At 50.9% G+C, this 21,741-nt stretch overlaps 1 protein-coding gene across 2 annotated transcripts in view; it reads right to left on the bottom strand.

Annotated features, from left to right (window-relative positions):
* Nucleotides 1-1,931: 1,931 nt before the first annotated feature.
* Nucleotides 1,932-21,741, bottom strand: part of DPYSL3 (dihydropyrimidinase like 3) — a 31,998-nt gene continuing 12,188 nt past the window's right edge. For both annotated transcript variants that reach the window (XM_039559741.1, XM_039559742.1), the window contains exons 2-14: nt 16,473-16,561; nt 14,064-14,248; nt 12,883-13,047; nt 12,611-12,672; nt 12,123-12,203; nt 10,993-11,061; nt 8,385-8,505; nt 7,536-7,692; nt 5,070-5,211; nt 4,560-4,730; nt 3,782-3,961; nt 3,069-3,231; nt 1,932-2,625 (exon numbers count right to left, since the gene is read on the bottom strand). In XM_039559741.1, the coding sequence (XP_039415675.1) occupies nt 2,537-2,625; nt 3,069-3,231; nt 3,782-3,961; nt 4,560-4,730; nt 5,070-5,211; nt 7,536-7,692; nt 8,385-8,505; nt 10,993-11,061; nt 12,123-12,203; nt 12,611-12,672; nt 12,883-13,047; nt 14,064-14,248; nt 16,473-16,561 (1,674 nt within the window). In that variant the 3' untranslated portion in view covers nt 1,932-2,536. The remainder of the gene's footprint in view (nt 2,626-3,068; nt 3,232-3,781; nt 3,962-4,559; nt 4,731-5,069; nt 5,212-7,535; nt 7,693-8,384; nt 8,506-10,992; nt 11,062-12,122; nt 12,204-12,610; nt 12,673-12,882; nt 13,048-14,063; nt 14,249-16,472; nt 16,562-21,741) is intronic.

Here is a 21,741-nt window from a genome sequence, read left to right as displayed (position 1 = left end):
CTGAGGTTTCACCTCCTTATTTGACATTTTTCCCATTCTCAGCAATATAGTGAATGCATGATGAACTCTTTACCTCCCATTAACCCAAAGGTCAACATCCTGTCTGCCCCATCTGTCCCTGCAGTGGCATGCAGCAGGTGTCCCAGCATCGAGCAGCCCAGTTTGTGCCTAAAAACAAGCTTTAGTTTGGTGTCTTCCATGTTGTCGCCCCTCCTGCAGGGGTGGGGAGTGGGTGTCCCACAGCTGCTCCCCAGCTGGCTGCCGTCACCTCAGGGTGCTGGGGTGAGGGGAAGCTGCTGCAACCTTGGCTGCAGCGCTCGCCACGCCGGTGCCCCGCGTTCCTCCGCGCTGCCCGCAGTGCTCCGCGCGATGTGCTGCGGCCTCACCACCTCCCTCCATACGCTGCGCCTGGGCAGCAGCATCGCCGTGCCTGTGGAAATAACCACAGGGAAAGGCCACCCTGTTCCGCCCAGGGAGCCGAAAAGCTGGAGCGGAGTTAGTTCATCAGTAAGTGGGTATCGGAGTCCTCAACGAGTGTCATTGTCATGGGAAAGTCACCTTTTCCTGCTTAGTCACAACACACCTTTCCCTGCTCTGTCAGAAGACACCCCAATTAATGTCGCAGTGTGCTTGCTCTCCCCTTCCCCAGCCATGCTGGCTTTCAAGCAGTAGGACTTCGGAGAGAGGTGGGGACTCCATGTCTCGGCCTTTGACTCATCATTCCCAGGAAGCCTTTCCAAAGCACCTCCAACGTTTCCCATTGATCCTCTGCTCTACACCCAGTCCTACACTGGGTCTGGGGCCGGGCACTGAGTCTGGCACCAGGCACTGTCAGGCGGACTGTGCTGACTGCTGTCCCTGTCTCCTGCACAGCACATCGCTATCATTGCCCTGCTCTGGTACAGGTAGAGGTTCAAATACCGTAAATGTATGTATCTGGAATCCTAGCTCTGCTCCTCCCTAGGAAAGAATCTACTGCTGCAGAAATACCTCTCTACGGGCTGGTCAGAGAAGCCCCAAAACAACTGAAGTACTTAAATTGTAAGAACATTGCATATTTAAAAATTCCTCAAGGATTTCTTCATCTCTCTATTCCTCTCTTCCTCTGTACACAGAGGCAGTTTCAGCTTAATCTCTACCAGGCAACAGGAAAAAGCCTTAATTATTTGATGGAAGAACTTCACAAAGCTTGTAAGCACAGCCTTTTCCACCCCGTCACAACTATTCTGGCCTGGCCCCTTAAGGACTGCTGCAGGGACAGCTTGTCCTGCCTGAGTTGCAGACATGTAAAAATAAGTATTTCAAGGTCAAGTACTGAAGAAGGGGAAGAAAGTGAATTTGTTTACCACAGCTGAAACTGACCCTTAATTTTTGTAGTCTTTAGAAAACAATCACTTTTTTTTTTTTTGCATGCTTTGCAAGCTTTGGAGGACAGTGCCTCTTGGTCTAACAGACAATGCCTGATGGAAGGCGGGCATTTCACTGACAGGAGTCCACAGAAAACAGCCTCCAAGGCTGTCCAGACAGGATGACCCCAAAGCTGTGCCCAGGGAGTGCCATGTGGAGCTGGTCCCTGTCAACACACAGAAGACAGGGCACAGCTCTTGTCAGGCAGTCACAGCCCATGGTGGCCAGGCCATGCTCAGCCAGAGACTGCATGGACAAATGGAACAGGCTTTTACAAATACTTGCAATGTGCTGTTTTGCCAGTACCTTTACCTTTGCCTGAGAAGCTACACCAGCACCCTGACACCTGTAGCAGTGACTACTGCATGGTATTGCCCCGATGGCCTGTTGCTATAGCCCTCTCCAGCCCCAACACCACCCAAACCCCTCTGTCATCTCAGCCCAGTTCCCTGCGGGTGCAGCTGTGCACTACCCCTGCCAAGCAGCAGCAGTCTGAGGAAGAGAAGAGCCAGCCAACAACATGAGTTTTTTGAAGGAACAACTTTTTTTTTTAATAAAGTGTACAAAGTAGTAAAACTCCTTATACAAGGTGCCGTGACAGCCATTACAGAGATGATTTGAGCTCCCCCATAGGCCTCACGATGAAACGCCAGAGCATTCAGTGGAGATGAAGGAGATGAATGTGACAGACCCACCTGTCCCTACGAGCTCAGTGCACCTGCCCTCCCCATCCAACATCCTGCCTCCAGCCAGACCCTGCCCCCTCATCTGCCTGGCCGGGTCGCCCTGAGGGCTATTCCCACTGTCCCACACCACGGCATCCCACACACATTCAACACCAATAACACTGAACTGAGCAACCTGTCCGAGCGGCATGCATACAGAGAGGAAGAGCAAAACACAACCCAACCAAACCCACAACAGTAACAACAACAGAACTTTAAGGCTATGCAAAACCAAAATGAAGCAACATCTTTAAAGCTAGGTAGCAAGTAGCATTTGTGAAACATAAGGCTTGAGGCTTATTGATTCTTCAGAACAGGTTTATTTCTTTTCATTCTTAAACACCAATGTACCATTTTCTTCCTTTGCTTGAACAGGGATTTTGTTTCCTCCTCAGCCAGGACATTTAGCTCAGGGAGGTGATGTTGGAGCGACCTCCTGGGGGTGCGACGATGCGCTTGCTTGCTGAGCGCATGCCTTCATCAACCTGGGTACCTGGGATAGGACAAGAAAGTATGAAGGGAATGGAGAAAAGCAAAGTTAAGAGCATCTTCTTCACAGGACTGAGCAGTCAGGAAGCCTGGAGCCTTGCCAAGGCCCTCCAGAAACTATCTACTGCAACCTGCTCCCTCTCCAACTCCAGTAGTAACCCCAAGAGCAGCAGTGGCTTGAACATCTCTGCAGATGCATTGTGAACAGACCCATGCAGCAAGAACAGCATCAGATGGTGTGCTGGCCTCTATAGTCTGCCTTGCTTTTACTGCAAGGTGCAGCTCCAGCCATGTTCTTTAAGGGACACACAGGATCTTGCCCTGCCATGATCCACTCTTGTGCTTACCTTACCCCAGGACACCTCCAACTGCCCCCTGCCCCAGGCCAGGGACAGGGATGCACGGCCAGTGGCTCTGTCCCCTCCCAGTCCAGCCACATGTGTTCACCTGACAGGCTGAATCCAGACTGATGGAGATTCCTGACAGGCGGTGTCTGACGCGTGGGGGACTCCCTGGTTGATCCCGCAGGGGTGCCCCCCTTGGGGGTGGTGGTCAGGTCAAACACGGGTCCGTCATACAAGCCCCGGGGCACAGCATGCATCTCTGCCATCTGCCACCAGAGAGAAGAGGACAGTGACACTTCTCTAGCCCAGGGAGCATCATGCTCCAGCCATCCCCCGGCTCCTCAGTCCCCCTGCAGAAGGAACTCACACTGCCATGCACCCTAAGTCCTGCAGCACTGAGGCCTGGCACAGCCCCACTGCCCATCCTTCATCCCTGCCCTGCAAGGGGTTGCGGAGCCAGTGCAACAGGCTATCACCCAGATGGGGTTTTTGCTGCACAAATGGGGGAGGAGAAGGCGATTTTGGCCAACCTTTTAACTCAGCATTTCCCTCCAGACTCCTGCTGCAGCAGGAAAGGATGAGGAGAGACATTACCACTGCTAACCTTGAGGAGCATCTGCCTCCAACATGGCCCACCACTAACACGAAGGGCTCCCTATCCAAGCCTCAGCTATTTTGTACATTCAAAAACATCATCAGTTTGCAGCACTGCTTACAGGGTCCGCCCAGAACAGCAAAGGAAACCCAACCAGTTATCAAGGGCAATTTGGGCTAACAGTATCCAAACTCTGTCTCCTGGCATCCCCATCTCCTCACCTTCCTCCTGGCTTTGATGCGCTTGTAGACATAGTCAGGGAAAGGGCTGCTGGGCAGGAATCGTCCAGTCCCCTGGGTCACATGCAGGTTGCCATCCTCCAGCATGATCTTCCCCTGGCATATGACAACCAGCGGGGCCCCACGGAGCTCCATCCCCTCAAAGATGTTGTATTCAGCCACCTGCAGCAACCCCAGGATGATGGTCAGGAGGGACAGGAGCACTGCCTGCCCATTCAGGGTGGGTCAGTCCCCACACCTCGCTGCTGGAGTCACCAATGCAGGCAGAAGACACCTCTAACAGCCTTGCCTGTTCAGAGGCCTCCTGTAGCTCACTAGCCCATCACAGTAAAAACCCACCAGAGCTCCCAACATGAACCAGGACCTGCTGGTATGAAGCTCAGTGTGAGGAAGTACTCCAAGAACAGACGAAGGCAGGACCTAGGCTTGAGGTAAGGCATGAACAAAGCACTGTGGCAAGGCCAGGAAAAATATTTGTGCCTGGAAGAGGAACCAAGGTAAGGAGAAATGTGTGTCTTAACACCTGCACAGGGTCAGGAGAAGAACACCCAAGCAGGGTGAAAAAAGCCCCATGTCCTGAGCCTAGGGCTCACAGACATTCTACCCACAGTCACAACTGGCACCACCTGGAGCCTGGGCTCAGTCAATCCTCCTCAGAGTCAAGCAGGACAGTACCAAGCTCCCAGCAGCCAGGCCACCTTTCTACAAAGCTACTTGCATGCCACTCTTCAGCATTCACACAGATGAGTAGAGGACTTACAGATTGATGGGTTTTTGCTGTGATGATCTTTACTGCATCAGGATCCCATATAACCAGATCGCTGTCCGAGCCCACTGCTATTCTCCCTTTTCGTGGATACAGGTTGAAGATTTTGGCAGCATTAGTGCTCGTCACAGCCACAAACTGGTTTTCATCCATCTTTCCTGTGGCCTGCTCACACACAAAGAGAACTAAGTCCTTCTATGGGAAAAGGGTGAGTAAGAGCCCTGGGAAGCACCATCCTCACTCCCACACAAGGTGCTGGCTGGCTGGGCCCAAGCTTCTGAGGCTGATCTTACTAACTGGTGCCAGACAGACCAAGACTGGGGGCACAGCTTCTGGATGTTCATCCCAAGCCTGCAACAGCCACCCCTCCTGCTCCAGCTTGATTTGACTCTCAAAGCCAGAGAGGGAACAAGCTGGGTGCCCAGCTCTGTGGGACAGTAGCATGGGTGTGTGAGATGGCAACCACCTCTGCTCACTCTGCCCGTTCCCTGGTGGGGCTCTCACCACTGCCTTGTCCCAGATGACAGACATTCGTTCCTCGATGCCGTTGGTTCCTTCTGGGATCGCTGTGAAGTTGTCTTTTCCAATGGCTTTCTGCGCGGTGCTGAAGGTACAGTGAGCACTTCCCGACACCTGCAGATCACCACTGAAGAGTGGTGGAACAAACCCATTGTCAGTCATTTTGCAGTCAGACAGCAACAGAGACATGAGGGATATGGATTTCCTCTGGCTACGGGCAGCCCCCGGCTCAGTGTTTTTTACTCTGTACCCTCATTTCCACAGCCCCTCAGCCTGAAGACTTTCACCTGACCCAGCCCCTGGGGCAGCTGTATCACGTGGGGGCAAGAGACCTCTGCCACACTGTGCTACCTGCCTGAGCATGGACAGCATCCTGTACAAAAGAGAAATCAACAGCTCAGCTCCTAGGGAACAGAGTGGTCTTTGTGTCAATCCAGAAGATGTCCTTTCATACCAGACTCCATCATTTGCACAAGTATGAAGAAAAAAACATGCCAGTGCAAGTCACAAAACCCATTTCTGGCAGTTTGTCAGGTCTGCTTGAGAGAGCCCTTCTGCCACACACGGAGGAAGGGGCATCTCTGCTCCAGGACCATTCCCCACTCCCACAGGCTGGCCCTTGTGTTGTGCACTGCCAGCTCCTGCATGCTGAGGGCTAGCCCAGTCCTCCCCTGCCCCACGAAAGCCTGCTGCAGTGGGATGGAGGGAGTTGGGACTGCCCAGAAGCAGCTCTCTGCAGGAAGCCCAGAAGTGCTTCACTGAGGCCTCTTCACCCTCTGCCCGAAGTGCTACCTGGACAGATGAGATGCCCTGACCCATCCCGCTCCTAGGAAACAGGAAGAGCCAGCGAGCTGCCCACAGACAAGGCAGGGAGAGGAACTGTCCATGGCTCCCTGGAAGTCACCCAGGTGCTGCTGGGTCCTCAGGGAACATTGGACAGGCAGCAGCTGGAAAGTCCTTGCTGCCAGGCAAAAGGAAGAAGACCAAAGCAAGCCAGTTCCCAGCACTGCCTACATGAGGCAAGGGGCCTCAAGCACCTGGGCAGTGCAGACACAGTGACTCTCCTCAAGGCTGCAAATCTGCCCTAATCCACTGATCATCTCCACCTTCCTCTGATAATTTCTGCCGTATGTCTGACGGACTGTACAGACAGAAGTCCAGAATGATCACACAACATGCTTTCTGCTGGAGAAAAGCCATCCAGCCCAGTTGGAACCTCACAGTGTCCCTCCCGCTGCAGCCTCACAGAAAACAGTACGGCAAAGGTGTCAAGACAGTCACCTATGAGCTGCAGGGACCAAGAATTGCTTGTGTCTTCTTCGAGGTCTGGCATAAATTGGAAGGTAAGGATTAGAAAACCAGTTCAGGAGCTGGGCTCACTTTTCCTTGCTAGTCGTTAAGACCTGCATCTCTATCGTACATCCAGTACGAGCTGAGGTATCTCTTGTTCATTGACCACAGCAAAATGCAGGGTGAGCTGCATATTCAGACCCTCAAATGCACTGGCACCTCTCTTACACCCAGACACAGCATCTCCACTCTGGCACAACCCGGGTTTATCCTAAGGTGCCCCGCCGAAGAGACACCTCTTAGTGACTGCTCATCCCTTGCTCATCTTGGCAGAGATGTTTCCAGCATTACCTCAAAGGACATTTCCACTTACAACCCCCTCAGTGTCAGCCATCTGCTGGCTAACAGACCAGACAGTGTGCACACAATCGGATGTACAAACACAGGCTGAGTGGTGTGCGATGGACACACAGCACAAAGACAGGGCCAGGAACGCGCAGTATCTTCAGCTGCGTGCTGGCTTTGCCAGTGAGAGGATGGAGTGTAACTGTGAAAGGTCATGGCAAACTGCTGAAGTGCTTTTCTTGTTTGTCTTTGTTTTCAACAAATCCCTTCTCTACCCCCTTGCCTTCAGGATGAAAAACCAACCTGCCATCCCAGCCAGATGTGCAGGAGCTGCTCCTAAAGGTCTCTTGCACTCTGCAGGCTCTGCTATTGCTCACCTCTATAGGTGTGTGAATGTATCTGCTTTGTATTTGACTGGGGTCCCCACCAGCCTGTGAAACATGTAATGCCCTCCGCATTGGTGCAGCATCTTGCATCATCTTGCAGCATCCCAACTCAGGCAGCCATTCCCCATTTCTCCAGCTCAGTGAATGGTTCAGTTGACAAGTCTGTTTCAGCTTGTCCTCATTTCTTTGCCTTCTTCAGGGCATTTAAAATGGTTCGTGACTACTGGTATTTTTCTCATTAGTGATGTTAAGCTTACGGTGTCCTCCCTCAATTCTCGAGGATAAACCAACACGGCTTGGAGTCAGAGCCATTTCACTGGTCAGTTCATTACATCCCTACGGTGAAGTGGTTCAGGTTGGACTAACCTCTTTCTTCCCTAGCCAGAGTCCACTTTCCCCTAGCAGTATCCCCAGCAGAGCTGTCACTCACCTGGCCAGGAGGGAGTTGATGTAATCAGGAGTGGTTGGGTCTGGGCTCAGTGGTGGAGAGACCACAAATGCCGCAGCCTTGGCCCAGTTCTTGCTCCAGTAGTGTGTTCCATCAGTCCCCAGACTAGCTGTGATGGGCTCACCAAACACCACAATGCCTGGAGAAGGGCACAGAAAGAACAGTGTTTCGGTGGAGCCCAGTGGCATTCTCTGCTCCACAGCACTACCAAAAGCCTGCCATGTACCGAGAATACCCAGACCCATGCCATCACCACAGGGTCCTCCTGCTCAAGGGCACAGATTCTAGTGCACCAGAATCCCCCTTCATACCTCCTGGGGCAGGGGCAGCGAGCCCACTGAACAGAGCTGTGGACATGCCCACACTTGTGGGGCAGCCCTGTGCTCCACCACCACTGACAAATGGAGCTCCCAGCCACCTGAAAAGGCACCCAGGCACCTCCAAGGGGCCAGCACGTCAAAGGAAGGCCAGAGCTATACGCAGCAGCTCAACCCATTACCACGTGCAATGAACAAAGCGTCCTCATCAAGCCCTTCACAGCTGCAGACAAACTGTGGTGTTTAAAGCATTGCTCCTACCTGTGCCCCACATATTGATGTTACCTCACTGACAACAGGAGGTGATTCTATGTGGCCTGCTGCAGTGTCACCCTGCCCTTCACAAGTCAGGCAAACTCCTAAGCTAACTACTCCCCAGCAGAAGGGGAAGCAATGCACAGCACTCAAAGCAGAGTGCTGATCTTGGCAAAACAACCACGAGGACACAGGGACCACATAATCCAGGATCCTGGTGGCAGCAGCAGGGCTGAGTGCAGCACCAGCTGCCACTCACCTTTTTTTCTGGCTTGTGAGATGAGGTCAGCAGCACTTTTGCTCATCACTTTAGTCACGTAGAGAGGACAGTTGGTCTGGCTGGCAATAGTGATGGCCCGGAAGACAGCTTCTGCTTCCAGCTGGAACAGAGGATGGCACAAAGCTGCAGAAGAGCACTGGCTGGGCAGGGAGGAGCCCCTGTTACTCTCAGCACACCACTGATTACTGCGGACACCCTGTGCCCTCACTTTTACCCTTGACTCCCCCAGGGCAGTTTAATCAGGGAGACCTGAGGGGGGGGGAGCTTCCATCTCCTCAGAGCCTGGCCCAAATGGCAGGCTACAGTAACACAATGCCTGGCACAGGAGCACTGCCTGAACCCTGCTCCATGCCCAGCACAGGAGCACTGCCTGAACCCTGCTCAGGGACAAGCAGAGCCGCATCTGCTGTTTTTTCCACTGCCTGGTTCCAGCTCTCCCGACAGCCCAAGGAGCCCAGGGACTGCTGCCCAGCCTGAGAGCACAGCTTACAGGCTGATGCCAGGCAGCAGGAGGGTCCACCCTTTTGTAGCACTCCCTGCTCCACGCTGTCCCACGGCTGCAGCAGGGTTAACCAGATGTCCCCTGCCACCCCCATGGCAGGGTGCAGAGGGCTGAACACTGGCAGGCTGCTTGTCATTGAGGCCTGGCCGTCCTGCAGTACAGCTGCTGCTTGCCCCAGCCTGCCCCATCTCACTGTCCTGCTGTTAGTGGAGGGTAGATTTCCACCACGAGGGATATCTTTGGACTATTACATCAGCCTGTGCTCCGCCCAAGCTCAACCCCAGAGATCTCCAAGTGTTTGCTCTACAATTTGGCTTCAAGTGCTGGCTTGAGAAAGTTCAAAACAGAAGCCTTAAAAAGACACAATGATCCTGCCCCCAGGGGAATGCCTGGGACCATGCCAGTCGAAATGTCCCAGGGCAGAGAAGCAGAGCACTGCATCCAGACACACATGCACTCCTACGCCTCTCATACTTCTGCAGATCTATTTGCTGTACAGTGAAAAGAGGTTTTTCTCTTCTTAAAGACTCTTTAAATAGAAATTTAAATGAGAAGCCATTTTTTATCACCACACTTATGGGCTGTAGTAGTTGATGGGGTTTAACATGTGGACAGGAGCAAACAGCCATCACTGAATACCCCTCACAGCAGGTTACAATCTGGAGCAGCATCATCCTGCCCTACCAAGTCACCATCATCGCTGGAGAGAAAAACATGTCTTTAACCCCCATTGAGGTCCCTCCAGGACAGAGAAGACTCACAGAGCCACAGACCACTCTCCTAATGCTTTGCCATCTGCCTGCAGGCTTTATAGGGTAGCTGGGTCATTTGTGGTAGAGTGTGTTCTGGAAGAAGGACACTGTTTATTTTCAAAGGCAATGAGATCTGGATTTGGCTGAACAGATATCTAGAGCCTTGCACTGTTCTCAGTTGCCTTATACTTTAATGGCATTTCAAGATCAAACACTGAACAATGTTTATTGGCTCTGGATGAGATGTGCACTGCTTATGGTAACAGGACAGTTCTCAAATCTGGGCACAACCACAGCATCCTGTAATTGCACCTTAGCTTGCCAACTAGTGGCAACAGGTTAGAGTCATAAAAGTAAATGGCAGCTTACACACAGAGGGACTCTGAGCCACTTATTTGACACTGAGACTCTTCCCTGTATAGGAAAATGCTTTACACTCTTGTATTTCAGAGAGAGTAAGTACTGTTATTACACTAGGCCATATATGTTGTTACTAGCCCTAATACAGCCAACTTCTTACACTTTTAATTTAAGCCAACTGATTTTATTTCAGCAGGCCCTGAAGTACAAATCTGTCCCTGTGCTCCCCTGCTCAGGGGAAAGCTTTGCTATTGTACCAAATTCCTATTGTTTTCTTCTTTCACATGCTGTGGGAAGTCAAAGTACCTCTCAGCAGGGAGTTACATGAAGGAAACCTATCTAAAATTAGATTCAACTCATATTAATGGACCAAACAGAAAAATCCCTGCAAGCTAAAATTAGAAGTAATCTCATTAGGGTTCTGACAATGACTTGTAACCAGGGAATTCCCCCTCTCTTTCCCTCCCACTCCTTCTGCCAATGGCTTTGTCCATCTGACTCTGAAACACTTTAGAGACTAAGCAGATATAAAGCAGGAAGAGGTTGGAATCTGTCGGCACTTAAATGTGAATTCTCAGAGAAACTAAAACTCGTCATTAGATTCTTCTTAGGCTTCTCACACCCATGGAGTCACCTACACAAGACAAATGCCCCCACAATCCAGACTCAAAGGCTGCTAGAGCCATACAAACACTTTGGTTGATTGATTCCTCTCTGTGAGACTCAGAACAAGGGCTTCTATCTCTGCTGGGCAACTCAAGCAAGACTGAGAAATGTTGTCACAAACATGCACCTTGCTCTTTCCTGGGCTGATGATGAAAAAGACAGCAGTGCCTGTATGAATGGATACCCCTGGATGTACACACATTCTCCTGTGCCCTGATGCTTGCCTGCCCCCACTAAACACACTGAGCCCTACTGTGACTGGAAAACGCTTCAGTGAAGCAAGGCTGAACTGTCCTCTGCATCTTACCTCCTCAGGTCTGCTCAGCACATGGCCTTCGGGGCCTGTTATTCCCATCTCCAACATCCTGGCTTGTTCCTAGGACATCAAAAGAACAGAGGGATATTACAGGACTGAAGCTATCAACCAAAAAAAGCAGATCCCTTCTGTGTCAAGCTCTTCCCTCAGGACCATCACCACCCTATGTCCTGTGGGACCATCAGGCACAGTGAGAGGCTGCTGTATGCTCAAGGGGTTTGAAAGAGGGAACATGGGGAAATGGGAGGTCAGGCACTGACTTAAACCTCTTCAATAAAACAAGCACAATGTGCAGACAAAAAGGGCTACAAAACTCCTCATCCTCTCCAATTCCTAGGACTGTGAAGTGCTATCAAATAGTAATTTTGGGGCATTTTATGATAAGGCAGGTACTAAAATAGAGATAAGCTCTGGCCAATACAATTCCTCTGACCACTCTCAGTTTTCATGTGAAGGAGCCATCCAACTGTGCACTGCAGCTCTAAAAAGTCCAAACAAAACTGATTCTTGTAGTCTGAAAAGATGCTCAAAGAATGACCTCTTGGTTCATGCTCCTTCAACTCCCAAGAACAAGAGAAATAGTTGCAGAGCTTAACTGAGCGGTGTCTTCTGTGCCTTAAAGAAAATCAAACATTTGGACCTTCTGTCATCCAGCACCAATTACAACACAGCGGGCCAAGACACACTACTCACTTGATCACTAAACCACATCCCTCAGAACACTTTCCTTGCAAATCCAGCTTCATTAGCCACCTGTTTGCTTACAGGGACAAAATCTCTCTTGTCAAGGCAGTTCTCAATGAACTTTACCTCTCCTGGCTTGTTATGTGCAAGGCAAAGGTCTCTGCCTCTCCACACTGAGGACAGCTGCAGCTGGAACAAACATACCATACTTGATGGATACTCACTTCCATTTAGGTAATTGCTAATTCACTATTGCAGATTTGCTTGTGCACAACATATTCACAACAAAAAATCTTGCTAAATTGGATATTGCTGCTGAACAGCGAAGGTATCACCTGGCACAAGATGTCCAACTTTAGAGTCATTTTGCTAATGCCCCACACCAAATCTGCCTGAAAAAGATTTTCAGTTCTTGCCTGCCAGAAGTAGTTAGTTACCTGTGCAATTATATCCCCATTTTCTGCATGAACTTGAGCTATGGCACCCAGCTCTGCCAGGCAGCTGAATATCTCGTACAGCTAAAAGAGAGACAAGAAGAAATGATTACTGAGCAGGCTGCCCATGGCCCTGACACCGCTCATGGCAGTTCCACCCATGCCCCTGGCAGCAGCAGGACGCAGTGTAGCCATGCCAGGCAGAGCTCTGGCTGTGCTGGGACCAGCTCTCTGAAGGATGCAGTCACCAGCAGATGCTCCTGGTGATCTCCACACTAGACCTGTGCCTCTGCCTGCAATGCAGGAGCCCAGCCAGCCCACAGCACAGCCTGGGGCAGCCCTGCACAAGCAGCCAGGGTGGAGGAGAGGAGCAGCAAGGCCTGGCCAGGGACAGCAGCCACCAGCCTTATGAGCTGCCCCATGCCCACCATGGCTGTCACCCCCCACTGCTCCTTGAATCAACACAACCATGGCAGTGTAGGAGGTCTCACCTCGGTGTTGGACATCTGGTACAAATCCTTGTAGGCCATGTACACCATGAAGGAGTTAATGCCTGGGGCAGGGCAGAGAGGAGACAGAGGTGAGCTTTGTAGGTTAGGCTGCCTGCTCTGGCCACCCTCCCCACCAAATGCCCTGCAGGGCACAGCTCCTGCTGGCAGCTGTGCGAGACCCCATGGGAACCCAACAGCGCAGCCACCTCATGCCTTCCCTGGCCAGGGGACAGGGCTGGCCAAGGCCAGGCAGGGAGCAGCAGGCAACAAACCTTTCTCCTGGACCATGGTGTGCAGCTCCTGCCTGACGTGGTCGCTCCAGCGTGGGATGTCCACATGCAATGCATAGTCACAGCAGGCCTTGCCATCAGCCCACTCCCGCCACCGCTCCAGCGCCTCGGCCAGGCTGGACTCCGGCTCTGGCACCACGTGATCCACTGCAGGGCCACAGCAGAGGAAGGGCTGAGCAAGGACTCCCCAACCAGGCCATGCCACTGTGGCCTGGCAGCTCCACCACCCCAGGCTGGTCTCCTCAACAGCTTCAGGGCAGCTCCCAAGAGGATCCTGTCCCCTTCACAACATGCCTTGGCTCCTCAAGTGCATTTATTGGCAGGGAAGTACACAGAGCCTTTACTTAATGGCCTCTGGCACAGGACCAGAGGTTTTTACACGCTTCTGCTGAGAAACTGGCTGGAAGCTAAAGAGCCTTGTCTTTCCCCATCGCCACTCCCACCCCATTAGCACAGAGCCTCTTCCTACACTGCAACACTAATGCACCTTTTATTGCCCACCATGGAATCTCCACACCTTACCACAGACCATTTCACAAAACATATATTTTTGGCACAGAGGAAGGAAAAACAGTGGGGGGAGGACAAGGAACCCAGCCCTTTACTGGAAGGATCAACACTTGCTCCTGCATCCCAAGAAACCCTGCAGTGCACCCAGCTGTAACCACTGCACAGGACAACACCTGGACCTCAAACCAGTGCACAGTCATAGCATTCTCCAGGGAAGGACCTCAGAATTCCCTTTCCTTTTTCATCAGCACTGTTTATTTTCAAGCAGTGTGGGATGCCAGCATACTGCTCTGTTCCTCTGCTCAGAGCCATCTGAGCAACATGCTGTCCTACTTTTATTTAAAAGAGAAGTTATGCCATTGTTCCTTTTTGAGGGTCCCAGGGGCAACAGTGGCTGCAGACAAGCACTGCAGAACACAGGATCTGCAAGGGCACATATCCTGTCCTATCACATCATCATTACTAAGGATACAAAGTTCATCCCAATCCTTACTCGCTAGACTGCATTGACAGAGATCACAGAAAATATGAACACACTTTCATGGACTTTGAAGACAAAGAAGATTGAGAAAAGCACAGAAAAAAGAAAGAACTGGGTGATCTTGCAGGAGTGCTGGGTGGTGTCATGCACAGGCCATGCCTGCTGCACTTACTGATCATGGTGGTTCCACCAGCCAGAGCTGCTTTTGTTCCTTGGAAGAAATCATCCACAGCAGTCATTCCCCTGTATGGCATCTGCAGGCGAGTGTGGACATCAATTCCTCCAGGGATCACCATCTTCCCATTGGCTTCTATGGTTTTGACCCCTCCAGGAACAATCAGGTTGTCTCCAATCTGCCTGATAAGATCATACCAAGATACTCACACAAAGGAAAACCAGCCACAACATAACCTCTGAATAGCTCAGCCAGGGATTGCCAGGGCAGCTCCCTGCCAGCAGGAACACCCTACTCTGTCTTGCTCCCAGACCCAGGCTTGCCAGAGCCAGCAAGCTCTCTGGCAAGAGACTTGCACTATGCAGCAACGTGCAGGATTGTCTGGCTTGCTTATACCTATGCTGTGCTTAGTCTAGGCGTGGCTGCCATCTGTCCAGTTGTCTCTGCAGTGCATGGTGAGAACCTGCCTAGGACAGTTCATACCCTACAGGCTCACAAAACAGGCTCCAGCATGCATTTCCAGCGTAGCAGTCCTAACTACCCACCCAGGGTGCATGCTCACAAAACCTGACACCAGCCCTGCTTCCAAGCGAGCTACACCCCTAATCTCTCCTGTCCCTCTGCCCACCTTAAGTAAGGCTCAAGTCTGAGCTTACTTACAGAGAAAGATGATTTCCACTGTAATGCCACAGCTGGTAGGCCAGCTCAGGGCTCATCAGGGACTTGCAATGCTGCTCACAGCACAAAGTCCCAAGAGTGAAGGGACTCCTGGGAGCTGGGAAATAGCTCAGCAAGTGCCCAGCCTGACTGGCTGCAGCCTGCTGGGCTCATGGCACAGCCTGCAAGCTCTGGGCTCACCGTCTTCCCAAGAAGTCCACAGTTCTCCCCTCTCACCTTGTCTCTTCTGTGGCCCTGAAGGACAGCTTTGCTATCAGCAGGGCCACACTGTAGTGAAGGCAGCTAAAAATCAAATACTTAAAAGTGTCCTCTGAAAACAGGAAACCTAGAGAGTTCCAGTATAAATCCACCAGTAACCTAATACACAACTATAGTGCTCTGGAGCCTGTCCTGTTCGAGCACAACTTGATGCACCCAGCCCTCCTGCAGGCCAAGTCACCTGAACCTCAGCATTGCCTTTCTAAGCCCCTGTCCCCTCAACCCTTTATGTGTCCATATGTACAACTCAGCCTTCAAATCTCTTATTTCAGAAATCCTACTTTCATCAAGCCTTTCTCAGTTTTCCTTGATAAATTAATATTAAAGATAAGTTGGTTTTAGTGGAAAACTTCTGATTTCCTTGTCACACTGGGGAGGTAAAAATGAGAAGCAAATTCAATTTTTGCATTTCATTCAAGCTGAGTCACTTTGCAGGGTTTTTTTTTCCCTAGTATAACAAAAATTCTGTGGACAGAACTGCTCACTTTACTGTCCTCACAGCAATAAACCAGCAGCTCTTCCCACTGCTTTTATGGAGATGAATCCATCACTAAAGGTTTTTAATTACTCATTGTATTCTTACAAGAACTCACTTGTAAAAGCATTTAGCTCCCAAGGCAGTGAAATTCTGTGGCCTCCAGGCTGTAGATGAGGCTCAGTCATTTGCCCAAGCATACTCACAAAGCCTGTGCCATAGCAACACCTGAAGCTGGCTCTGATCCCTGCCTGTGTACAAGTCCTTGTCAATCACAAATGGTCTTGTCCACCAGATAAAAATACAGTCACACTTCTTGAAGTATTTATCTGCGGCTGGATTTTTAACATATACCACCCTGGGAAGGCTGGATATTTAACTCTTACCATAGAGCAAGCAATGCCTTTTCAAGTCTCTCTGCTATGAACTATCACGGTTCTTTCACTTCACCCAGTGTGGCGCAGGCCCCAACACAATACCTTTGCCAAATTTGAATGGCAGCCTTTAAACAATGGAGCTATTCCTGCAGCTCTGAGACATACACGAAGAAGCTGGGGGAACCCAGAGGTTTTCCTGCAATTCCTGGAAATCTCAAGGATGCAGATGACTTGTAGCACAGCACTGTCCTTGTTAGTGCTAACAAAAAGGATCTTGTCTGGGGTCATTCATGCTAATACAGTTAACACAGGAAAAAACAGAAGTCAAAGATAAACCTGTTCTTGGTGTAATTAGACACAACTTTGCTTTACAATGGACACAGTACCACAATCCCACAAGCTGACAGCAATTCAGTCACTGGAGTTCCTCTGAAAACACATCAGCCAATCACGTCTGTGCTCACACACACTGCAGAAAGCTGAGCCTCTGATCAGAGAAGGTTATCAAGCTTTACTGCCTGACAAGTTGGGTACAAACCACATCCACAAAAAGCCGATAACCACCTAACCTGAAGCTGGTTTAAGAGGAGATGGAGAAAACAGAAATCCCATACTTACTTTATGAGGCCATCCTCCATGTAAATGTCAGCATAGAATGACTGGTCATCATTGACTATTCGCCCTCCTTTAATAAGGAGACGATCACTCTGAAAAGGGAAGAGCACAGCAGTTGTCAGTAGCAGGTAACACACATGCTTCATTCACTTCTGACTGTGAGGGTGGTTAGACACTGGAAGAGGTTGCCCAGGGAGGTTATGGATGCCCCAAGCCTGGCAGTATTCAAAGCCAGGTTGGTTAAGTCCTTGAGCAACCTGGTATAGTGGGAGGTGTCCCACTAGAGGGGGTTGGGACTACATGATCTTTAACATCCATTCCAACCCCTTAACATATTACAATTTTATGATTCTCAGCACTCTGTACAGGCACTCTCCCACTGCTCACCTCAACCACCAGTGCTGCAGAAAGGTCACTGGACCTGTGCTAACACTCCAAACAACAGTACAAGATCAAGGATTGAAAATGTCATATTACAAAAGCTGTTTCCAAATGGGAGAGGGGGCTGCCAGAAACACCACCAAGGCAGACTGAGCACAAGGGAGAGTCACTGGGGAACACAGCAAATATGCTTCCATAAAATATAGAGAGAAGTCAAAAGCTTCCTATGCCAGGACATTATGCACAAAACTCTGCAGGCAGCATGAGCCACACATCAGTATTTAGAGCAAGTTCGTACTAAGGGCATGTCCTTAAACCTTATCTAGATACCATGTAAAGTAAGTTGCATTAAAGAAGACAAGTTACTCTCTCCTCTGTTACCACCTCGCAAAGACCACCAACAGGACAGGCAACTGGCTGGTAATCTGTCCCTCTCCTGCTGTGCTTGGGGTAACATTTCTGAGGCATTTTACAGGTCTGTACAAAACCCAGGAGGCACTGGACTGCACTCCAGTCTCATGATTTACCACCTCCTCTGTTCTCCTTTCCATTGACCGAAGTGGCCAGCAGCCCTCTCTGAAGGAGCACAGCCAGACAGCAGAGGAACACCCCAAGCAGGACTGTGCTTATGCTCTTCCTGCATTTACACTTTGGGACCATGCAACTCAGCATACACAGATGGGAGAGGATGGACACTGTGGACACTGTCCTGTGGGGAACAGACCCTATCCAGAGGAGCTGCGATGGCTCAGCTCCTGCTCTTCTACCTACCTCCACCTGCACAAGTCCACACAAGCAGCTGCAGGCAATACGGGGGAAAACCACCTGATCTCACATATGCCTGTCACAGATTCAGGTGACACAGGCTGACTGCTGTGCCAGAGAACATGTTGTCTACCTGACTGCTTAAAACACATCCAGTAACTCTTCAGCTCTTGATCGCGCCGTACATTCCTCTCTTTTACCCCTGGTGCCCACAGCCCAAGTTTTGGCATGTAAATACACTCCCCTTCCACAGCCTGAGCCTGACCGACCAGAGACTTCAGCAGGGCTCACATGCCAGCCTCATCCTGTGACGCTCTTGCATGGTTAAATTGCTCTGCAGGGAAACGGGTTTGCTCTCCATCTGCCGCCCTTGGGGCAATTTCTGAAGTATTGCCACCGAGGTGGGAACTTGTAGCTTCCCTTCTGTCAACAGAAGGATGCAAAGAATACTCCTGTGTCCCGGCAGCAGCCAAAGCCCAGAGCCCCGCGTGCATTTTTACAGCAATCTCATCCACACGCAGCAGAGACAAAGGAACTGGGTGGGGAAAGGAAGGGAATGCCGGCGCGCTCAGCCCTGCTGCAGCTCAGCCCGTCGCGGGGGCACAGCCACCGGCTCCCGACACTGCCCAGGCAAGGGCCACCCCACGGCTCTACAAATGGCCAGCAACCCCAGCCCTGGCAAGGGGGATTTACCTTCCCCGCCCAGCACAGCCCATAAGGAGCCTCGCCTTCCACCAAGAAAAGAGCTCAGCTGAGTTGTTCCCGGTTCTCCTGCCACTCACCATCCTCTCCAACAAGCAGACCCAGGGTTCTTCTCCAACAAGCAGCCCCCCTTCTTCCCTGACCCAAGGTAACACATCGGGCAGAGGTCTGCCCAAACTGTGCTGTCTAAGGGGGCTCTGTAAGCAAGGGCATGTTGCTGGTCACAGCCCACCATGCACAGCTCCTTCAAACATCCTGCACTGACGCACCTCCATGAGCACACAGAGATACTGGTCTTAACCAGCGACCTGGGGGACCACAGCCACCTCTCATGAGCAGCCAAGGCACAAGGACAGCTGGTGTGCGCTGGCCAAGCAGTCCCAGGTTCTTGGGCCAGAGCACGGCAGTGCTACACCTCTCCCCATGGGGCACATGCTGGGCAATGCTCAGCTTTGAGGCTGAGGACCCTGAGCACAAACAAGGTAAGAAAAAAAGTCTCCCTGCCCAGATCCACTAACAGCCCTCCATTTCATTTTTGTCTTGCCCTCCTGAATTCCTGGAGCTGGTTCTCACTAGAGTGTGGGAGCACCAGCAAATACTGATTCTGGCCTGCCCTTCCCTGTGCATCAGACAAGAGGAAGCCAAGGGAGTCAGGCACAGGCAGCACAGGGGCAGGAGACAGTCGCATTGACAATTACTGAATAAACTGTTAATATGAGCTCAGGAAATATGCCTGCTCCACACTCACAAGTGGTTATTCTGCGGCAGATGTGAAGGGCTGCTCAGTGCTAACTCTCTTAGTACACAAAATTGAGAGATCCACAGTGGCTGAAGCACAAACAAGGCATCCACTCAGGAGATCAGGCACTTCTAGAACCCATCGTGCCCACCCCACAGTGAAGGAACTGCACCAGCCCCCACCCACTGACTGCAAGGAAAAAATGCAACAAAGTTGAATAAGGAAAATCCAAGTGACACGCCTACAGGCTCTGGCATCCTTCCGGAGTGCACCCAGGTGTCAAGAGGCAGGAGAAGAAGAAAGGAAGAGAATGAAACAGTTATGAGGAAACAAGTCTAATTTAATAGCCAGGCTTCTGCAACGCACGCTCCCAGAGCAGCCCCAGACCACAATAAATGCACTGTTCCCCTATCAGGGCTCACTGTGCCTCTGCACACCCACCTCAGCTCCTGCCAGACAGGGTCAGGCTGTGTCATCAGCCACTGTCAGCAGAGGGAAAAGCCCTCCTGCATCGGGAGCCACGAGGGCATGGCCAGGGAGGGAGCAGCCAGTGCCTGAGCCCCGGCCACTGCCCAGCACAGCCTCTGAGCAAAGGGCACCGAAGCAGCAGTGAGTGTGAGATGCTGTGCAGACCGTGGCTGCACGTGGCTCTGCCTGACCGCTGGCACTGACCTGTCATTGGCCTGACCTCCACTGCTGACAGTGCCTCCAAAGTACTCAGGCAGCCAGTGACAGCTCATCTGTCACCGGTGTGGTGCTTTCTGTGAGGATCCATTTCTGCAGCCACAAGGGATGCCTATGAGGACAAGACAGGAGCTTCCCTCCAGCTCAGCTCTGCCAAAACCTTCTGGATTCACCACCAGCCCTCAATACCTCTCCATGCTGGTAAGCCTTTATGCAGAACTCTCCCTGTCCCTCTGCCTGTTTGCATTTGGGATCAAGCCTTCAAACCCACTACCCATTCCCTCATGCCCACACTCTGCTCCTGATGCCCTTAAGCATTATCTGGTCATTTTGAGACCCCAAACTATGAGGTAGTCTCTTAACATTTTTCAGAGTGATGCTGCAGAAAGAAAGGCAGGCAGCACTTCCAGAAGGCTGCTGAACCCAGCCAAGAACAGTGTTCACCTCGTTAACAAAGCACAAGGGCATAATTAGGGGAGCACAGAAGCAGGTGTATGGTTTTACTGCTTTTTCCCTTGTAAAAGAAGAGACACTAATTGCAGTGGTGTTTCATCAGAAGCTCATGTTTCCTCCTTACTAATGTACCACACAACAGCATGGAAGAACCCCTGGCTAGAGTCACAGGGAGAGATAGTTAGCTGCCAGCTACATTCCCCGCGGTCTGTGGCTAAGAACTGACATAACAACAGCTACCAGTTTACCAAAATCTGTCTAGTCAGCAACTGAGGCTTTCCTCCCCACTTGTACCTGATACAACATACTGGCCATCCCCATACAGACCTCCTTGTTTTTAGAGGTGGCAGAGACACCACAGAGATGGTGTATGTGGGCTCCTGCAGGGGGATTGGGGAGGCCATGGCTCACAACAAGAAAAAAATATGGGATCTCCAGTCTACCTGGCCTAGGAAAGGATTTTATGACAAAAGGACAAAGACTGAGTAATTTTGACTCAGCCAACAGTTCTGTTAACAGGTATTTTGTGAAATCAGGACAAGATTTTAGTCTTCCACCTCTCTTTCTGCAGAAAACCATACTGTGGACAGCAAGAGGGGAAATACTTCGATTACTTTTCCAAACAGCTAAAAAAAGGAACCAATAAAAAGTCTCTCAACAGACACACAAGATCTGAAATTACTATTCCCCTGAGCTGGGCACCCCAGCATCAGCACACATGTGGAAAGTAATACCACATTTAGTGGTCTCTGATGCATGGTGCACAACACGAGGCAGTGAAGAGCAACACATCCATACCAAGCTGATGGAGCCATCACTGAGAAAGCCAAAGCTTTGGCTAACCTCCCCTCCCGGTGTTTTCTCCTCTGCGCAACTGACAGACACGCCTGTACTTCCCAGTCTTCCATCAGTGACTACAGTCATGCTGCCACACACAGCTTTTGACCAGGCTTTTTACAACTCATGTTGGGAATAATTTGCACAGAAATTTATCTCACACTAACATATGCACCAGTCACTCGTGATGCTGGCCTCTCCACTAAAATGGCTGTCCTAGAAAACATAAGAAACTGCTGCAGACACAATAGGCAAGCTGTGGTTTTTCAGATGTTACTGGCAGAAACCAACTACAAATACTGACTGCAGCACTGCTGAGTACAAGAGGAACCAGGAGGGAGTGTTTCTGCATCTCCAGAAACACATTAGGCAGTTGAAACAATAGCTGTTGGAAGTACAGATACCCAGTTTTCTAATATAGCCTTCATGAAAGCCCAACCTGCCCATTGCTGGGGTGAAAGAAGCAAGGAAGGCACTGCTCCTCTTGTTTGTGAGCTCTGTCCCTGCTTCAGTGCTATCAGCCCTGAGATCTAAAGGTGAGTTACCTGCCTGGGGAAGTGGCTTCTATTATTGTCTGTATGCTCTCATGCTCCAGTACTCCCCCACCTCAAATACAATGCTTTAGATGCTTTAAAGGTAATGGGACAACACACTCTCAGACCTCTCTCTACTAACAAACATAGCTTAGGTGACAATCTACCATCCCCATCA

This window comes from Corvus cornix, chromosome 13 (genome assembly GCF_000738735.6).
Source record: "Corvus cornix cornix isolate S_Up_H32 chromosome 13, ASM73873v5, whole genome shotgun sequence".
In the NCBI taxonomy this organism is placed as follows: Eukaryota; Metazoa; Chordata; class Aves; order Passeriformes; family Corvidae; genus Corvus; species Corvus cornix.
This window is presented reverse-complemented; position numbering and strand designations above follow the sequence as displayed.